The sequence below is a fragment of the Hippocampus zosterae genome, chromosome 6 (genome assembly GCF_025434085.1).
Source record: "Hippocampus zosterae strain Florida chromosome 6, ASM2543408v3, whole genome shotgun sequence".
In the NCBI taxonomy this organism is placed as follows: domain Eukaryota; kingdom Metazoa; phylum Chordata; class Actinopteri; order Syngnathiformes; family Syngnathidae; genus Hippocampus; species Hippocampus zosterae.
The window spans coordinates 440,478-454,584 of record NC_067456.1 but is presented as its reverse complement, the minus strand read 5'-3'; the positions used below and the strand labels follow the sequence as shown (position 1 = coordinate 454,584).

The 14,107-nt window shown below is 50.1% G+C and overlaps 4 protein-coding genes across 4 annotated transcripts; 3 read left to right on the top strand and 1 right to left on the bottom strand.

Moving 5' to 3' along the window:
• Positions 1 to 18: 18 nt before the first annotated feature.
• On the top strand, positions 19 to 2,435 carry LOC127602730 (oocyte zinc finger protein XlCOF6.1-like). Its single transcript, XM_052069065.1, has 2 exons — positions 19 to 796; positions 1,424 to 2,435. The coding sequence occupies exons 1-2, from the start codon at positions 685 to 687 to the stop codon at positions 2,338 to 2,340; spliced, it is 1,029 nt and encodes a 342-aa protein (XP_051925025.1). The 5' UTR covers positions 19 to 684; the 3' UTR covers positions 2,341 to 2,435.
• Positions 2,436 to 2,706: 271 nt separating this feature from the next.
• Positions 2,707 to 4,811, top strand: LOC127602706 (gastrula zinc finger protein XlCGF57.1-like). Its single transcript, XM_052069030.1, has 2 exons — positions 2,707 to 2,995; positions 3,301 to 4,811. Exons 1-2 carry the CDS (start codon positions 2,797 to 2,799, stop codon positions 4,341 to 4,343), a joined length of 1,242 nt encoding a protein of 413 aa, XP_051924990.1. The 5' UTR covers positions 2,707 to 2,796; the 3' UTR covers positions 4,344 to 4,811.
• A 13-nt stretch (positions 4,812 to 4,824) lies between these two features.
• Positions 4,825 to 7,070, top strand: LOC127602721 (zinc finger and BTB domain-containing protein 49-like). The gene is made up of 3 exons (XM_052069047.1): positions 4,825 to 5,189; positions 5,541 to 5,819; positions 5,990 to 7,070. Exons 1-3 carry the CDS (start codon positions 5,012 to 5,014, stop codon positions 6,655 to 6,657), a joined length of 1,125 nt encoding a protein of 374 aa, XP_051925007.1. The 5' UTR covers positions 4,825 to 5,011; the 3' UTR covers positions 6,658 to 7,070.
• Positions 7,071 to 10,398: 3,328 nt separating this feature from the next.
• On the bottom strand, positions 10,399 to 12,649 carry xbp1 (X-box binding protein 1). Its single transcript, XM_052069038.1, is given in 6 exon segments — positions 10,399 to 11,037; positions 11,157 to 11,264; positions 11,267 to 11,317; positions 11,403 to 11,519; positions 11,621 to 11,717; positions 12,269 to 12,649. Coding segments are annotated over 6 exon segments (1,167 nt in total). The 5' UTR covers positions 12,493 to 12,649; the 3' UTR covers positions 10,399 to 10,467.
• Positions 12,650 to 14,107: the final 1,458 nt, after the last annotated feature.

Genomic DNA, 14,107 nt, shown 5'->3' with positions numbered 1-14,107 from the left:
GAGCAACTGTGACGTCATTTTCAGTCGACAACAAGTGGTAAAGTAGCCGCCTCGTGAGATGGACAAAAACAACAGAATTTTGAAGTTTAACTCATATTTCACCCATGCTACACCAGAATACCTTGTGTAGACATCTTGGGCTGCATAGAATATATTCTAAAGAAATGTTTTGGGTCGAATTCCCCCTTATGGAAAGCTCAATTCTCGTAATATATTTCGCTACATACATAGCGACCGCACAAAGGTTCTGATGCTGGCACCAGTATATAAATCTATACTGTATATATTTTTGGTCATGTACAGCTCTGTTACACGTCGAAGGCGTGTTTTGTAGTGAGGTGTTTGAAGCTAACGCTTCAACGTTTTCGTGTATTTTGTCCCCGAAGGCGTGCCGTAGGTGCTGCCCAAGAGAGCAGTTTGTGTTGTACGCATGCGCAGTGCAGCTTTTCGGCTTTTTTCCCCCACGACGACATGAACAGATGTTTGGCTGATTTCTCTCACTTGTTCTTTTGAGTCAAGTGCGGTGTAGTATTAGGAGAACACCGATTGGCCGTTGAAATGCAACTGGCGTGGCGAAACGTTGTCACGTCATCGGCCAAGCGACGGGAGTGATTTGATACAAGCGGCCAAATCGCGGCGCTTCGGTGTCATTTACCGAGCGATTTGATTCATAACTCCTTCAAAATGTGGAAAGAGTTGGACGACGAAGAACTGTGTGTCCCGAGAGAGGAGAGCGAAGGAAAACAACGACATCCGGAAGCTGTTTCCAAGACTCGAATTGTGCTACGCATCGAAGGTAACCGCGTCTACTTGCCTTCTGCTTCGTCGTTTCACGAGTTTGCCATTTCTTATTCGACGGGTAGAAATATGAACGTTTCACTACTGTGGTGGACATACGAGATTGTACTGTGCAAACGCGCCCGCAATACAATTAGCTACGAGCCGTCGCCGCGCGCACAGAACTTGAAATGACCTCGTCCCGCGTGATTGTATCTGGTCTGCCGAGATTCTATCACGCGGAAAATGCGTGCAAGTCAACAGCAATTGAAGATATTTGCTCCACATGCGAGGCTAACCACAGCGTTCGGGACGGCGGACCACGGTATTCTGCTGGCTTTGGTTTTGGTTTGCAGCACCATGGAGTGTTTTGGGTCCTATTTGTCTGACTGAACATTTTGTGATAGCCTCGGTTGCTCCGAGTCCCGCTCTGGCCCTCTGTGCTACGGTGTTCCACAGGGTTCTCTCTTGGGGCCTCTGCCGTTTTCACTGTATTTGCTGCCCTTTGGTTGCATTCCAAGAAAACGCCGCGTTTGCCTTCCACTGCTATGCGGATGACATTCTATTTCTATTCTATAGCTACTTTCTAGTTGTTCGCAATATTTGGATGCTTTTTTTTTAAACTTGACTTGCTTGTGTGCCGCAGATACCCAGCAGCGGATTGCTTGTCCGGTCAAAGAGGAAGTTGAAGATCCACAGCCCCCTCATGTTAAGGATGGCGAGGCGCGGCCCGCCAATGTCAAAGAGGAAGAGGATGAGTTCCCACTGACCGTGGTGGTGGTGAAGGGTGAAGACAACGAAGACGAACCACCCGAGTCGCCACGGCTCGGTCGCCGCAGCCCGAGCGGCGACCACCGCAGAGGACCCCCGCTGTCTCGTCGCCACATCGAAGAATCCGTCGATCCAGACGAGGACCAGCTCTCGGGCAGGGGGATGGGCAAAGGACGATTCGGCTGCTCCGTCTGCGGCAAGAGCTACGCGTACAAGTGCAGCTTGACGCGCCACGCGCAGACGCACACGGGAGAAAAACCCTTCGCTTGCTCCATCTGCGGCGCCAAATTCGTCCGCAAGGTGGCGCTGATTGCGCACGCCGCCACGCACACCGGGAAGAAGTTGTTTGCGTGCGCCGTGTGCGGCAGGAGCTACTCTTACCAGAGCAGTCTGAACGCGCACATGCAGTCGCACAACACCGAGAAGCCCTTCAGTTGCTCGGTGTGCGGCGAAGGCTTCATTCAGAAAGTGGCTCTGATTGCGCACACGACGACGCACACCGGAGAGAAGTCGTTCCCGTGCTCCGCGTGCGGGAAAACCTTTTCGTATAAGAGCAACTTGAATATACACATGCGCACGCACAAAGAGGAAAAGTCCTTCGGTTGCTCCGTTTGTGACAAGAGATTCTACCTCAAGTCCATTATGGTGTTGCACATGAGAACGCACAGCGGGGAAAAACCTTTCAGCTGCTCCGTTTGTGGTCAGAGGTTCACGCGGAAGGTGAATATGATGAAACATAAGAGATCACACGCGGGACGAAATGACACTGCAGATGTTTTAAATTCAAACTGAAGGTTGTATTTCAAATCGACCGTGGTGCCGTTTGAAGGTATAACACTTTGCCTGCGTGTTTTCGATGTTTATTATTAAAGTTCTCATACATGTTACGCTTCGCAGTTTTGTGTTCCGTCACACGTGTGGTGCCGGTGATTTTTTTTTTTCTGTTGCTTTTTCAGATCTTACTGTTTCATTTTCTTTGATTCTTAACTGTCTGGGGGAGGGGGCGGTTCGCCTCTACATGTACCGTCAAAATTCACATTTTACGTTTGTATTGCTCATTTTTGCAAATACACGCAACAGCTCTCCCTCAGGTTCTTGAACTAGTGGTGATAAGTAATGCCACTAGAGGGCGCGCGTTGCACGCCACGCACACGCGGCAGCGTAAAAACACCACCGAAGAAGAAGAGGGAAAAAGGCGGAAGTGTGGGTCGCCCCGAGACGGAACCAAAATAAGCCAAGCTGACTCGAATGGGAAAAAAAAGCATCAAGATGTTGAAAGATTTGCTTAGGGAGAGACTCGTTGCGGCCGCTGACGACATTTTCACGTTATTTGAAAAAACAATCGCGGCGTACGAGGAGGAACTTTGCCGAAAAAGAGAAGAGAACGAGCGACAACGACGAGAACTGGAGGCTGTTCGCATGACAGGCGTTGTGCTCCCCGGCGATGGTATGTTGTCGAAAAGTGAACCGACCGACCATTCAGCTTTAACCAATAGTTTGTAAAAAAAAAAAACTGTTTGTGCGTCACGAGGCCATACCGCTGCTCATTCTGGCGTGCTCGCCTTGCACAAGTAGCGGTCACTCGCACCAAATCACCCACAAGGAACCAAATGAAGCGACATGACAGGCGGGTTACACCTGAACAAAATGTCACATGAAGCCAAAACGTCTCCATGGGTTGTGAATCACAATGGTGTTAGGTGAAAAAAAAAGATAATCTCAATTCGTCATTGTGTTGTTTGCGACTTGCAGATGTCCAGCAGCTGATTGCTGATCAAGAAGTACTTCAAGGCGTCAGCTCCCGTTTGGAACCGGAAGATCCAAGGTCCCCCCAGGGAAAAGAAGAGGAAAAGGAGGCTCCACAACCCCTCCGCGTGAAGGAGGAGGAGGAGGCACTAACTGTCATTGTCATGAAGAAGGAAAATGACAAAGACGAACCATCCGAGAAATCTCCATTTCATCATCGCGGTCCAAGTGAAGGTCCACCACCAGACAAAGCTTTAGCACCGCCGCCGCCACTCGGCGACAATAGAGAAGAAGCTTCAAGGAGCAAAGCACGCCGCCAAGACGACGGCAAACCTAAAGAACGCTTTGCCTGTTCGCTATGCGGAAACATCTATCCTTACAAGTGCCAGTTGAGCATTCACATGAGAACGCACAGTGGAGAGAAACCCTTCGGTTGCTCGGTGTGCCAGAAACGATTCACCCAAAAGGTCAACATGGTGACGCACATGAGGACGCACAGCGGAGAGAAACCTTTCACATGCTCCGTTTGCGGGAAAAATTACTCCTACAGGAGTAACTTGAACGATCACATGAGCACGCACAAGGAGAAAACCTTTAGTTGCTCCGTTTGCGGGAAGAGGTTCACCCAGAAAGCAAACATGGTGACGCACATGAGAACGCACACGGGTGAAAGACCCTTCACCTGCTCATTTTGCGGCAAAAGCTTTTCACAAAAGCCCACCATGGTGACCCACGTGAGGGTGCACACCGGGGAAAAACCTTTCGGTTGCTCCGTTTGCGGCAAGCGCTTCTCCCACAAGAGCAATTTGAACGTGCACATGCAGTCGCACACGGGAGAAAAACCTTTCAGCTGCTCCGTTTGCGGCGAAGGGTTTGTCCTCAAGGTGGCTTTGATCGCGCACACGGCAGCCCACACCGGAGAGAAATTGTTCACGTGCTCACTTTGCGGGAAAAGCTTTGCGTACAAGAGTAACTTGAACGCACACGCACGGCGACACAAGGAAGAAAGTAGGAGCAGTGGTTGCTCACGTGAGGAGGAATTGACCTGATCACAGGTCATTCATGTTGTTAAAAAAATGTTGCATGTGATGGTATAAAAGTATAAAACGTGTGCAGTATTTTTTTGTTGTATACTGCACATTTTTTGTCCAAGAATGGGCAATTTAATTGCTGGAGGCGGCCACAATTTTTATCCGTGCTAACGGGGGCCAAACTACAGGACTCCTAAATCTGAGATTGGAACCTCTTCTCCAGCAACCTATCATAAGGACCTTAGCGGCGACGCAGGGGACTGTGCTCTCCTTGCTGGGTCAACCACAACGGCCTAGAACATTCCGAGCCTTTTGGGACTCATCCATTCCTGAGTCTCTGCCACTGAGAAGCTTTATGACCATTTTGGCGACTTTGACAACACAGCTCCGAAGATTAAATAAAACAAACAAAAAACAGCCAATTGGACAACTTCAACTTGGCGGCAACCCTCATTGCTGGTTTTGGTGTCTTGTCATGTTATTATTTTACCATTTTAAATCGGATCGGAGAGCCACGCGTCCATCATGCCCATCTGCATAGTCTTTAATACCGCTTCAAGATGGCGGCCGCGTGTGACGTGATCTCCACTCGACGATTGTGGAACCACCACAGAAGAAGAAGGCGTTGAAATAGACGCGTGAGGACGACGAGTCTTGATCGAAGCGGGGAATCAAAAATCGTCCAAATGTTGAAGGATTTGGTGAGGGGGCGACTGCTCGCGGCCGCCGACGAAATCTTCGGCCTGTTCCAAAGCACGATCGCGTCGTACGAGGAGCAACTTCTTCGAGCGAGAGAGGAGAGCGAGCGGCAACGACGACAACTGGAAGCTTTTTCCAAGACGCGACTGGTGTCGCACGTCCCAGGTGTGTTCGCATGCTCACGCGTTTCTCCCGAAGTTGGACGCAATTGAGTTACTTTGAAGCGTTCTTGGAAAGTCATGAACGCTGCGAAATCATTTCAATGAATGTTCAATAATCCTCATCTTGACATCTGCGGGCAATTTGGAGTCTAAAGTGAACCAAAAAAAAAAAAGAATGAAACAAAATGCAACCGAGCCAAAATGTGAACGCCGGAGCCCCGCCGGAGCCCCGCCGGAGCCCCGCCGGAGCCCCGCCGGAGCCCCGCCGGCAAGCCGGAGCCCCGCCGCCTTTGGAGGCCACATGATGACGTCTGTGCCGCATGTTTACACACCCGTTGTCGCACGTGTCCCGCAGACGCGCCGGGGCCGATGGGTCACCAAGCGCAACAAGTTCCCCCACAGCTCCAGGGCGCCCCTGCCGGTTCGGAGCACACGCAGCTCCTCCAAGTGAAAGTGGAGGAGGGGGCGACGGCTGTCCCCACGCAAGGTGAAGAAGCACCCCGTGAGTGGCAACACGTGATGACGGAGACCAAAAGACGCCGCGGCGCCGCTCCGCAAGGAGACCGCCCCTTGGCGCCGCTGTCCGACAGCGACGACGTGGAAGAACTTTTGAGGAGCGGGACGGACAGCGAAGGTGAGACGGGACGCATGAAAACGGATTTTCTTTTCAGCCTATAATTCATATTCCACAAAGCCAATATTAATCCGAACACACAATTGCCGAGCCATTTTTTGGACTTTCAGGCTTGAGATGATGTGACTCACCCCCCCCCCCCCCCCCCCCCGATTGCTCGTATCTCACAGAAGAACTGGAGGGAAGCTCCAGTTTGGTGCATGTCCAGCGTGGCCGCATTAAGCAGGAAGAGGAAGAGGAGGAGGAGGAGTCCAGCATCAGCGAGATGCTGCTGAGCGGCGCCCCGGCGAAGAGCGAAGACGACGACAAATCGCCCGACTGGTCGCCGCTTGAGCATCAGAGCCCGACGCCGCGCGGCCGGTCGCACGCGAGCGCCCGCGCCGGGGAGAAACCCTTGAGCCGCTCTCGACGGATTCACCTGGTGGCCCGCATGAGGAAACGCGGGGGGGCGGGTTCCGAGGCGGCGCAGCGGGTCACGCGCGCCCCCGGCAAACCTCTCGTGCGCCCGCTTTGCGGCAAAATCTCCTCCCGCCAGCAAAACGTCGGCGATGACATGCGTGCGCAGCCAGAAGACTCCTTTCCTCGCTCCGTTTGCCAGAAGCACTTCGCTCACAAGGCCACCCTGGAAGGACACATGAGAGCGCACGCCTTGGAGCCCGCCTTCACCTGCTCCTTTTGCGGCAAAACTTTCTCTCGAGAGGCCTCGCTGGCCGCGCACGCGCAGATCCACGCGGGGGGGAAAGCCTTCGCCTGCGCGCTGTGCGGCAGGAGGTTCTGCGTCCAGGCCAACATGGCGGCGCACGTGAAAACGCACCGCGGCGAGAAACTGCTCTCGTGAAGCCGCGCCCAAACGCGCTGGTCCCATTTGTCGCCGCGGTTGGAGACAAACCTGTACATGGAGCAACTAACATCTACACAACAAGAAAGCCACAAAAATGGTCGAAAACTCCAAACGGGCCTTCATCCAACCCGTTTTCCCGTTGTTGACGACGCAGCTACGCGGTACTCGGTCGGCTTTTGTTGTTCTACCCTGCAGGTGTGGCGCGAGAGCACTAATTGTGAGTTCACGTCCAACGGACAGAACGAGCAATCGAATAACATCAGCGCACCTTCAACAGGGGCGGGGGCGGTGGCCAAAACATTCACACAATAACATCCATTTCATTCATGTTATTTTATTTTCATAAATACGTCAACAAAATTATTCTCTGTATTCTTGACGTCTTATTATTTCCACTTAGTCAATTTTAAATCACATTAAAAGCCACTCGATAAATAATTTATTATGGTAGCGTTTTTAACCAATCATATTTCAGCTAGCTTGTGTTGCCAGGTAAACTAAACTTGCTCGGGCCTTCAGATTAAACGAAGCAGGCCCCCCTGAAAGCTGGAAATGAACGAGCGCAGTCAGCTTGCAATAGCCAATCAGATCACGAGTCTGCGCACCGGGGCCAGCTCGAATGCCTTACGTCATCGAGACTGGACGTGCGCGTTCGGTGATTGGATTAGCGCCTGCTAGAGGGCGCTGTCGCTGCATCTTAACCCCAAATGGCCGAAGAAGAAGACGTTGATTTGGTTGCAGAACTACTTTTTTACTCCACACACTTGTTCAAGACGGACCTTCCACGAAAAGCTGGATATTGTGCGAAGAAGTTACCCAATTCCTGCGCTAGCTAGCCCGTCCCCCCAGCAAGGAAAAGGCTTTGTACGTCATTTTTCAGACGAGCAATTTACGAACGGTACCAGGTGTCTCACAACCTCTGAGAAAAGCTACAAATTGGACTGCTGGGAATGCCGATGGCTTGCAACGGACCGATTTGGTGTTTGGAGCCACACTGGATTGTTTTAGCAAGGCAGCAAGGAAACAATCAGAGCACGGCTGGCCGCTTAACAAGCTACGGTGCGTTTCAAAACGTTCGGGGACACTCGCGTCGATGTGCGGCTCGGTGAACAGGCACTACATCGGTGAGTCAATGAATTTTATTTTACATGTCTTCTTGTCATTTTATTTCGTTCGTATTAAATGAATGCCAACGAAATAAAATGACAAAAATGCATCAAATAAATCTGCTCACCTGCAATTTATAATGTAGTCACCTTCGTGCACGAAAGTTCGTTCCAGCTCAGCTGCTCCGCATCGTCGCTTATTTGCTGTCGTGCAGCCGATTCTCAAACTGCAAATGATCCGCTTGCTTTATTTTCAAAGAATCGTTTGTTTTGTTATTGTTTGCTTGGTTGCTGTCTTATTTGAAACTGCGGCATTTATTGGACAGACTTGTTGAAGATCACGCAGCGTCGTTATTTCGTATTTTTTAAATCATCTTTTTATTTTGGACAATATCCCGCTCTTGATTTGCGAACGCGTACTTGATGCTTTGAAATGCTCCTGAAATGAAGTGCTGCTGCTTGACGAGCATGTACTGTATTGTGTTCATGTCTGTGACGTCACTGAAGGCCTCAGCTTGAAATGCACTGGGCGTGGTGGATGTCAATTCTATTTTCTCCATTTTGCTACTTGGGGAGACTTAAAAAAAGACTTAAAAAATAACTCGTGTGAAGTTGAACTCACTCTTTAAATACATTTGAGTTGAGTTGACAACTTTGGGGAAGGGTGCCGCCACAAGCCGAAAACTACACATGCACCAAAACAGCAAAATAATAACAAATCGGATTATTCTAGGGGAAAAAAAGCCTAAACATTCGACCAAATGATACAAAGGTCCATTTTGAAGAAACTCGACTTTTGCGGCCCTTTGGAGAACAACTCCAATATTGACTTGCTTTCTCACCAAACGCAACTGTTTGCGCAGAGGTCAAACTCGAGCGCAACCCAACGGGACCGGCCAGCCGCTTTCTGTTGTTGCGCGCGCTCGCTTATCGTGGTCGGCGTGACAAAAGTCAACTCGCTCGGGTTCGCCGCGACTTGTCACGCCGGCTCCACCAAAACGCCGGCGCGTCGCCTGCGATTCAGATCCGCGTTGCAAAGTAGCCGCAAGACATTGGCGACTCCTTTGCATACGTTTAAAATCAATGTCGATTTGGAGGAAGTGTGGCGTCGCCGCGCTTGCCAGCCGTTTAGCCCTCGTGAATTGTGAGCACCAAAATAAGGCTGCGGGTAGGTGAGTTTTTCAGTCAAGACTTATTTGTACAGAAAAAAAAATGAATGATTAAGCGCAAATTAGCGTGCGCTGAGAAAATAGCTCACCGCTCTCCAATTGTTTGAGAATTTAATCCAAAAAAATGGGGGGGGGCAATTCTCAATTGTTGGTATGAATGCGTGTGTGTGTGTGTGTGTGTGTAGGGCACCAAGGAACGCTACAAAGGGCTTCCGCTCACTCAATCACAAAGCGAGAAGTGACAAATCAGCCTGTGGTCTCGCAAGGGGGACTTCTGAAGACCTGCAGATGTTTCGGTTTCGCTCGTGCGACCTAAAAAGGAACTTTGAGAGAGTTTGTCGAAAGCAGAAGTTCTGCGGCTTCCTTTGAGTTACCCCCCCCCCCGCCCTCAACATAGACGTCTTAGCGTTAACAGGTCCTTTTACATATCAACCATGTAACCAAAAAAAAAACGATTTTCATTGAAAAGTGAGCCTTTTTCAACGACGCCACACATACTAAACAAAGCTAGTTTGCGTCAAGTTATGGCCGTTCAGGAAAACTAACCAAATAACGAAAACTAGTTCATTGTGTAAAAAAAAAGAAATCAGTGATATGCCAAAATATGTCCCATCAGGGGATGTGTTTGAGCTGAGGTCCTTGCATTCTCCCAGACCGCCACTAGGTGACACTAAATTCAAAGGAACAAAATCCAAAGGAAAATAAAATGCAGCAGTTTACGTGATGAAGCCATTGCGAAAAGCTCCTTTTCATCAACGCTTATCGCAGATCATTGCGTAATAAGTCATTGAAATCATGAATTTGTTGTTTTTAAATATGTTCAAAGAAAATGTACAAAGCTGCTCAAAGAATTTGAACCCGCAGAAATGAATACACTAAAGTCCAATTGAAATGGAAAAACGAGCTCCATTTTCTTTTGTCTTTCAAGCGGAGCGCGTGACGTGGCGCCTTACGCAACACACGCAAGTGGACTGACGCAAGACTGCCAACGTGGACGACGAAATATGAAACAAGATCAACATTGCAATGCAGAAGATTTTTTTTTTAATGCAGTAAGACGACAAGGAAAGCGCTCGACATTTCCATACAGGCGGACGTACAGCGACCCAAAATCAGATGACAAATAAATACTATTTCATATTTAAATGCTACCCCCCCCCCTTTTTCTTCCCATCTTTCCCCAGTCCACTTTTCAATACTCGAAGCCAAGTCCATCGGTCCCACGAGCCGTTGCGGCACGGCGGGCGCTACAGACCTGCTGTAAAGTGAAAGGGTGCCCCATCGTGCGCAACAGGTGAGGCTACGCGTTAGCGCCGATATCGGCGGCGAGCACACTTCCTCAATGCTCACTTTCCAGGACCACCCCCCCCCCCCCAAAAAAAAACAACGGCACATTTGTTTCCCAATCTGCGGTGCATCGTCAAAGAGCGTCGGCCATTTTCAGCACTTTTGATTGGACGACAAACGCACAGAAAAGCGGAAATTCACTCGAGCGTAACGACGGAGCTTCGGGCTCGACTCGATTTTCGGGTTCAAACGCTAATGAGCTGGGGGAAGAGTTCGTTGGCAAACACGTCGTCCCAGGGGCTGTGGGAGCACAGCGGGGACGACATGTTGCTGAAGGGGGACGGGGAGCCCTCGTATCCCGAGTCGCTGTGGCCGTCCGCCGGGCAGGCTTCCTTGTCGGCGCCGCCGAGGGCGGAGGAGGAGGCGGCGGCGGCGGCAACGGCGGGCACGCAGAGGAAGTTGTCCATCTGTCTGGGGATGAGCACTTCCTCCGGCTCGTCTTTGACGCAGACGTCCTCCTCGTCCTCCACCTCCACCTCGGCGACGGGAAGGAAAGCCAGCGCGGCGGCGGCGTCGTCGTCGTCGTCGCTTTCCTCGGCGTCTTCCGCGGCCACCTCTGCCGGCTTGGTGTAAATGTGATCCAAGTGGATCAGTCCATTAAGGGTCTCCAGCTTAATTGATGGGGGCCCCAAAGGCGCAGGGGCGGCGGCAGGTACTGGGTCCCCGCCGCCCACCAGGAGCACCGGCGGCTCCTCGCAGGACTTGAGGAAAAGCTCCGGGTCAAGGATGTCCAGAATGCCCAGCAGCAGATCAGACTAAAAGAAAAAAAGGGGGCGGGGGGGTTAGGTCAATCAGAATTTAGGGGGAACTACCATTCAGCGTTTGGTCGGGTCGGAAGCTTGGACTGCGATGGGGGGGTGCTCGGCGCACTTACCTCATTGTCTGCAGCATCAGGACCATCTGTATCCATTGGGAAGTTTTCAGGTTTTGGGACTGCTGGGTCTGCACCTGCTGCGGAGGCACACGTAGCCTGAGTGCTGCGGACTCAGAAGACCCGAGTCCCAAACCTGCTTCTTTCCCGTTCGACGCCATCACCTGAACGGGGGAGGGGAAGGGGGGGAGGGGTGGGGTCAATTTGCTGTGTGCCAAGCCGCCCCCCCCTCTAAGAAAAGAGTCGCACCTTCTCCTTTGTGTCAAGGCTGTACAGCCGAAGTCTTAGCTTGAGCTCGTCGTTTTCACTCAGCAGCCCATTGTTTTTTTCTCGCAGGAGCCGGTTCTCGATGTGAAGCTTTTTGTTCTGGACACACGCGCGCACGGCAATACAAGTTTATCCTGCTTGCTGCGAACACACCAAAGTCAAGCGGCTAATTAATTAAAGACGGCATTCCGGATAAATACCTCCAGTTCCAACTCCAGGACCTGCTGCTCCAGTTCGCCCATTTTGGCTTTTTTTCTGTCCCTGGCGGTCTGGGCTGCCACTCGGTTTTTCAGTTTCCTGTGAGGTGGGGGCAGGGGGAGGAGGAGGAGGGCGAATAAACGAGGCTAAGTGAGGGCTTTCTTTCCGCGATGCCGCGTAAGCATCTCAGCCGGCCATGTTCCTGCCACGCACGCACGTCCTCGTCCCGCCGGGCGGGTCCAACTCCGGCCCGATAAGCAGGTTTTAAAGTCCAATTCATACAAGCGCTCATTTCCCTTCAAGGCAGCTCCGCTATCTCGGCACATAACGAATCCTTTTTCGCTTCTTTACGCAAATCAAGCAAACGGCCAAATCGCCATTAAAAAGCAACAACGAAGATGAAACAATTACCGACAGTTTATCCACGAAACCACGCAGGAGCTTGAAAGCCAATAACTACAACTGGCTTTCAAGGAAAGTTTTTTTTTGGGGGGGGGGGGCGGTTGCCGCACGAGGGAAGAAATGTAAACGCAAGATTAAAATGCAAGATGGACACGTTTATTACGCTGGAGTTAAACGCCACCGCCATTTTGTGTGATTTAGTGTCAAAAGCAAGAAGATCAACAACTGTTCATATATTCAAGGCCAACCTTCTGAGCGCCTTTTCCTCGGGGCTCAAGTGTGTGAGCCGCTGCCTTTTGCGCACCGGCTGCCCCGCCGAGCTGCTCGACTCGGAGTCCGACGACGCTTGGCCGGGGGAAGGCGGCAGGACCACCGAGATGGGGCGGCCGAAGCTCGCCGTCGAGCCGCTTTGCTTCCCGGAGATCAGGAGCAGTTTCTGGGCGCCCCCGCTCGTTGCCGTTACCATCACCATGTTCGCGCGATATCCTCGGTCTTTGATTACCCCTCCCCACCCCCCCAAGAAAATAAAAATAAATACTAAACTAAAAATACACAAGGGTTGGCGTCCTATGTAGTCGCAATCGCGGAGTTACTTCTTCTGACAGGCGGGCGAAGCGGCGTCGGCAATTTTTCTACCATCGTGGTGATCCCTGATAGGCTGGAAAGGACGTTGCGTCACGGGCCTTGCGGCGTGTGATTGGACAAGGCGCTGACCCTCAAACGCATTACAAGTTTCATCGACTTGTCATTCTTCCCAAAAGCTTTATTTCCTCATCCACCACCCACAAAAAAAGTCAATAACTCATGTTTATTTAATCTTCGGTGTTTCGTTACGCCGGAACAGTTATTGAATGTACTGTAGGGGACTCGCCGAAAAGAACGTGAGGCGAGCTTTCGGAGGGAGGGGGGCTCGAAAGTGTTGCATCATACTTGGGGTTTTCCTGGTCGAGTCACCAAACAGGCTGTGTGCATCCAAAAATGAATTGCTAAAATAGTCAGCACCAAAATGTCACCGAGAAATGTTGCAAACAATAGTCATAAAATCAATGATACACTGTTTGATGTCAAACGTGTGTGTGTGTGTGGGTGGGGGGGGCAATCCTTTACATTGGCAGATCATGACATTTCTACATCATGATACGTAGTATCACACTATCTATATATTGTGATACTATTGATATCATTGGCCAAATATCAGGATCATGCATGGTTTCAAAGAGTGACTCACGTCTTTGAAACTGGAACCAAACTCGCAAATGTCTTGGATGTATCTTCAATCAAGAGAACACATTTTCTCATTGAAAGGTTTTTGTTGTGACACGTTCATGACTGTTTTGCTCCGTGTGATTAGTTTAGCAGGAAATCAAGCCCGTATCAAGTAAGTCAACGTTACACAATCAATGTTCGTGTTCAGGGCAGCATGTTGAAATGCCTGACCTCCTTTTCTAGGTTCCGTCTTCTTTTATGACCTTTTTTTTGTGGGGGGGGGGTCACCCCCTTTGGTTTTTGTTATTTGGGGATATGAGCTAAAAATCCAACGGCAAGTAGGCCATAATATTTTTGTCAAAGCATTGCACTTTTTGTAAGAATCTGTGTCGAGGCGTCCCAGACGAAAAGCATGTGGTATCGGGTGGCGGCCATTAGAAAACACACACTGAAAAACATGCTCGACGGTATGTGCTCCCTCAAACGGCAATCTTGAGTGATTAAATAGAATTTTTTTAAAAACTATAAAAGTTAAACCTGCAAAAAAATCTAACAAAACCCCACAAAAATTGTAAGGAAAAGTAACATTGTAATCATGGCTTAAAATCGACTAATACTGTCCACAAATACAAATAAAATAGCAAAAATAATGCACATTGTCATGTTTCATATGGAAACTGGCCTTTCGGCTGTCATTGGGGGCATTTACATTTTGTTATTGGGGGGAAAAAAAAAGAAATGAGTACAACTTGCAATGAATGATACTAAAACATGATAAATACAAATTGTGCAATGAATACCATGCCCCTAAAAAAACCCCAAAACAAAACAACGACCACAACATATACAGCGTATATAACAACAACAATAGTCAACAATAT

What these genes read in the sequence shown, in the direction of transcription:
- LOC127602706 (XM_052069030.1), top strand. Translation starts at nt 2,797, where the DNA reads ATGGGAAAAAAAAGCATCAAGATGTTGAAAGATTTGCTTAGGGAGAGA. An exon ending in CGTTGTGCTCCCCGGCGATG is followed by an intron (nt 2,996 to 3,300) that starts GTATGTTGTCGA and finishes TGCGACTTGCAG; the next exon opens with ATGTCCAGCAGCTGATTGCT.
- LOC127602721 (XM_052069047.1), top strand. Translation starts at nt 5,012, where the DNA reads ATGTTGAAGGATTTGGTGAGGGGGCGACTGCTCGCGGCCGCCGACGAA. An exon ending in ACTGGTGTCGCACGTCCCAG is followed by an intron (nt 5,190 to 5,540) that starts GTGTGTTCGCAT and finishes CGTGTCCCGCAG; the next exon opens with ACGCGCCGGGGCCGATGGGT. An exon ending in GAGCGGGACGGACAGCGAAG is followed by an intron (nt 5,820 to 5,989) that starts GTGAGACGGGAC and finishes CGTATCTCACAG; the next exon opens with AAGAACTGGAGGGAAGCTCC.
- LOC127602730 (XM_052069065.1), top strand. Translation starts at nt 685, where the DNA reads ATGTGGAAAGAGTTGGACGACGAAGAACTGTGTGTCCCGAGAGAGGAG. An exon ending in AATTGTGCTACGCATCGAAG is followed by an intron (nt 797 to 1,423) that starts GTAACCGCGTCT and finishes TGTGTGCCGCAG; the next exon opens with ATACCCAGCAGCGGATTGCT.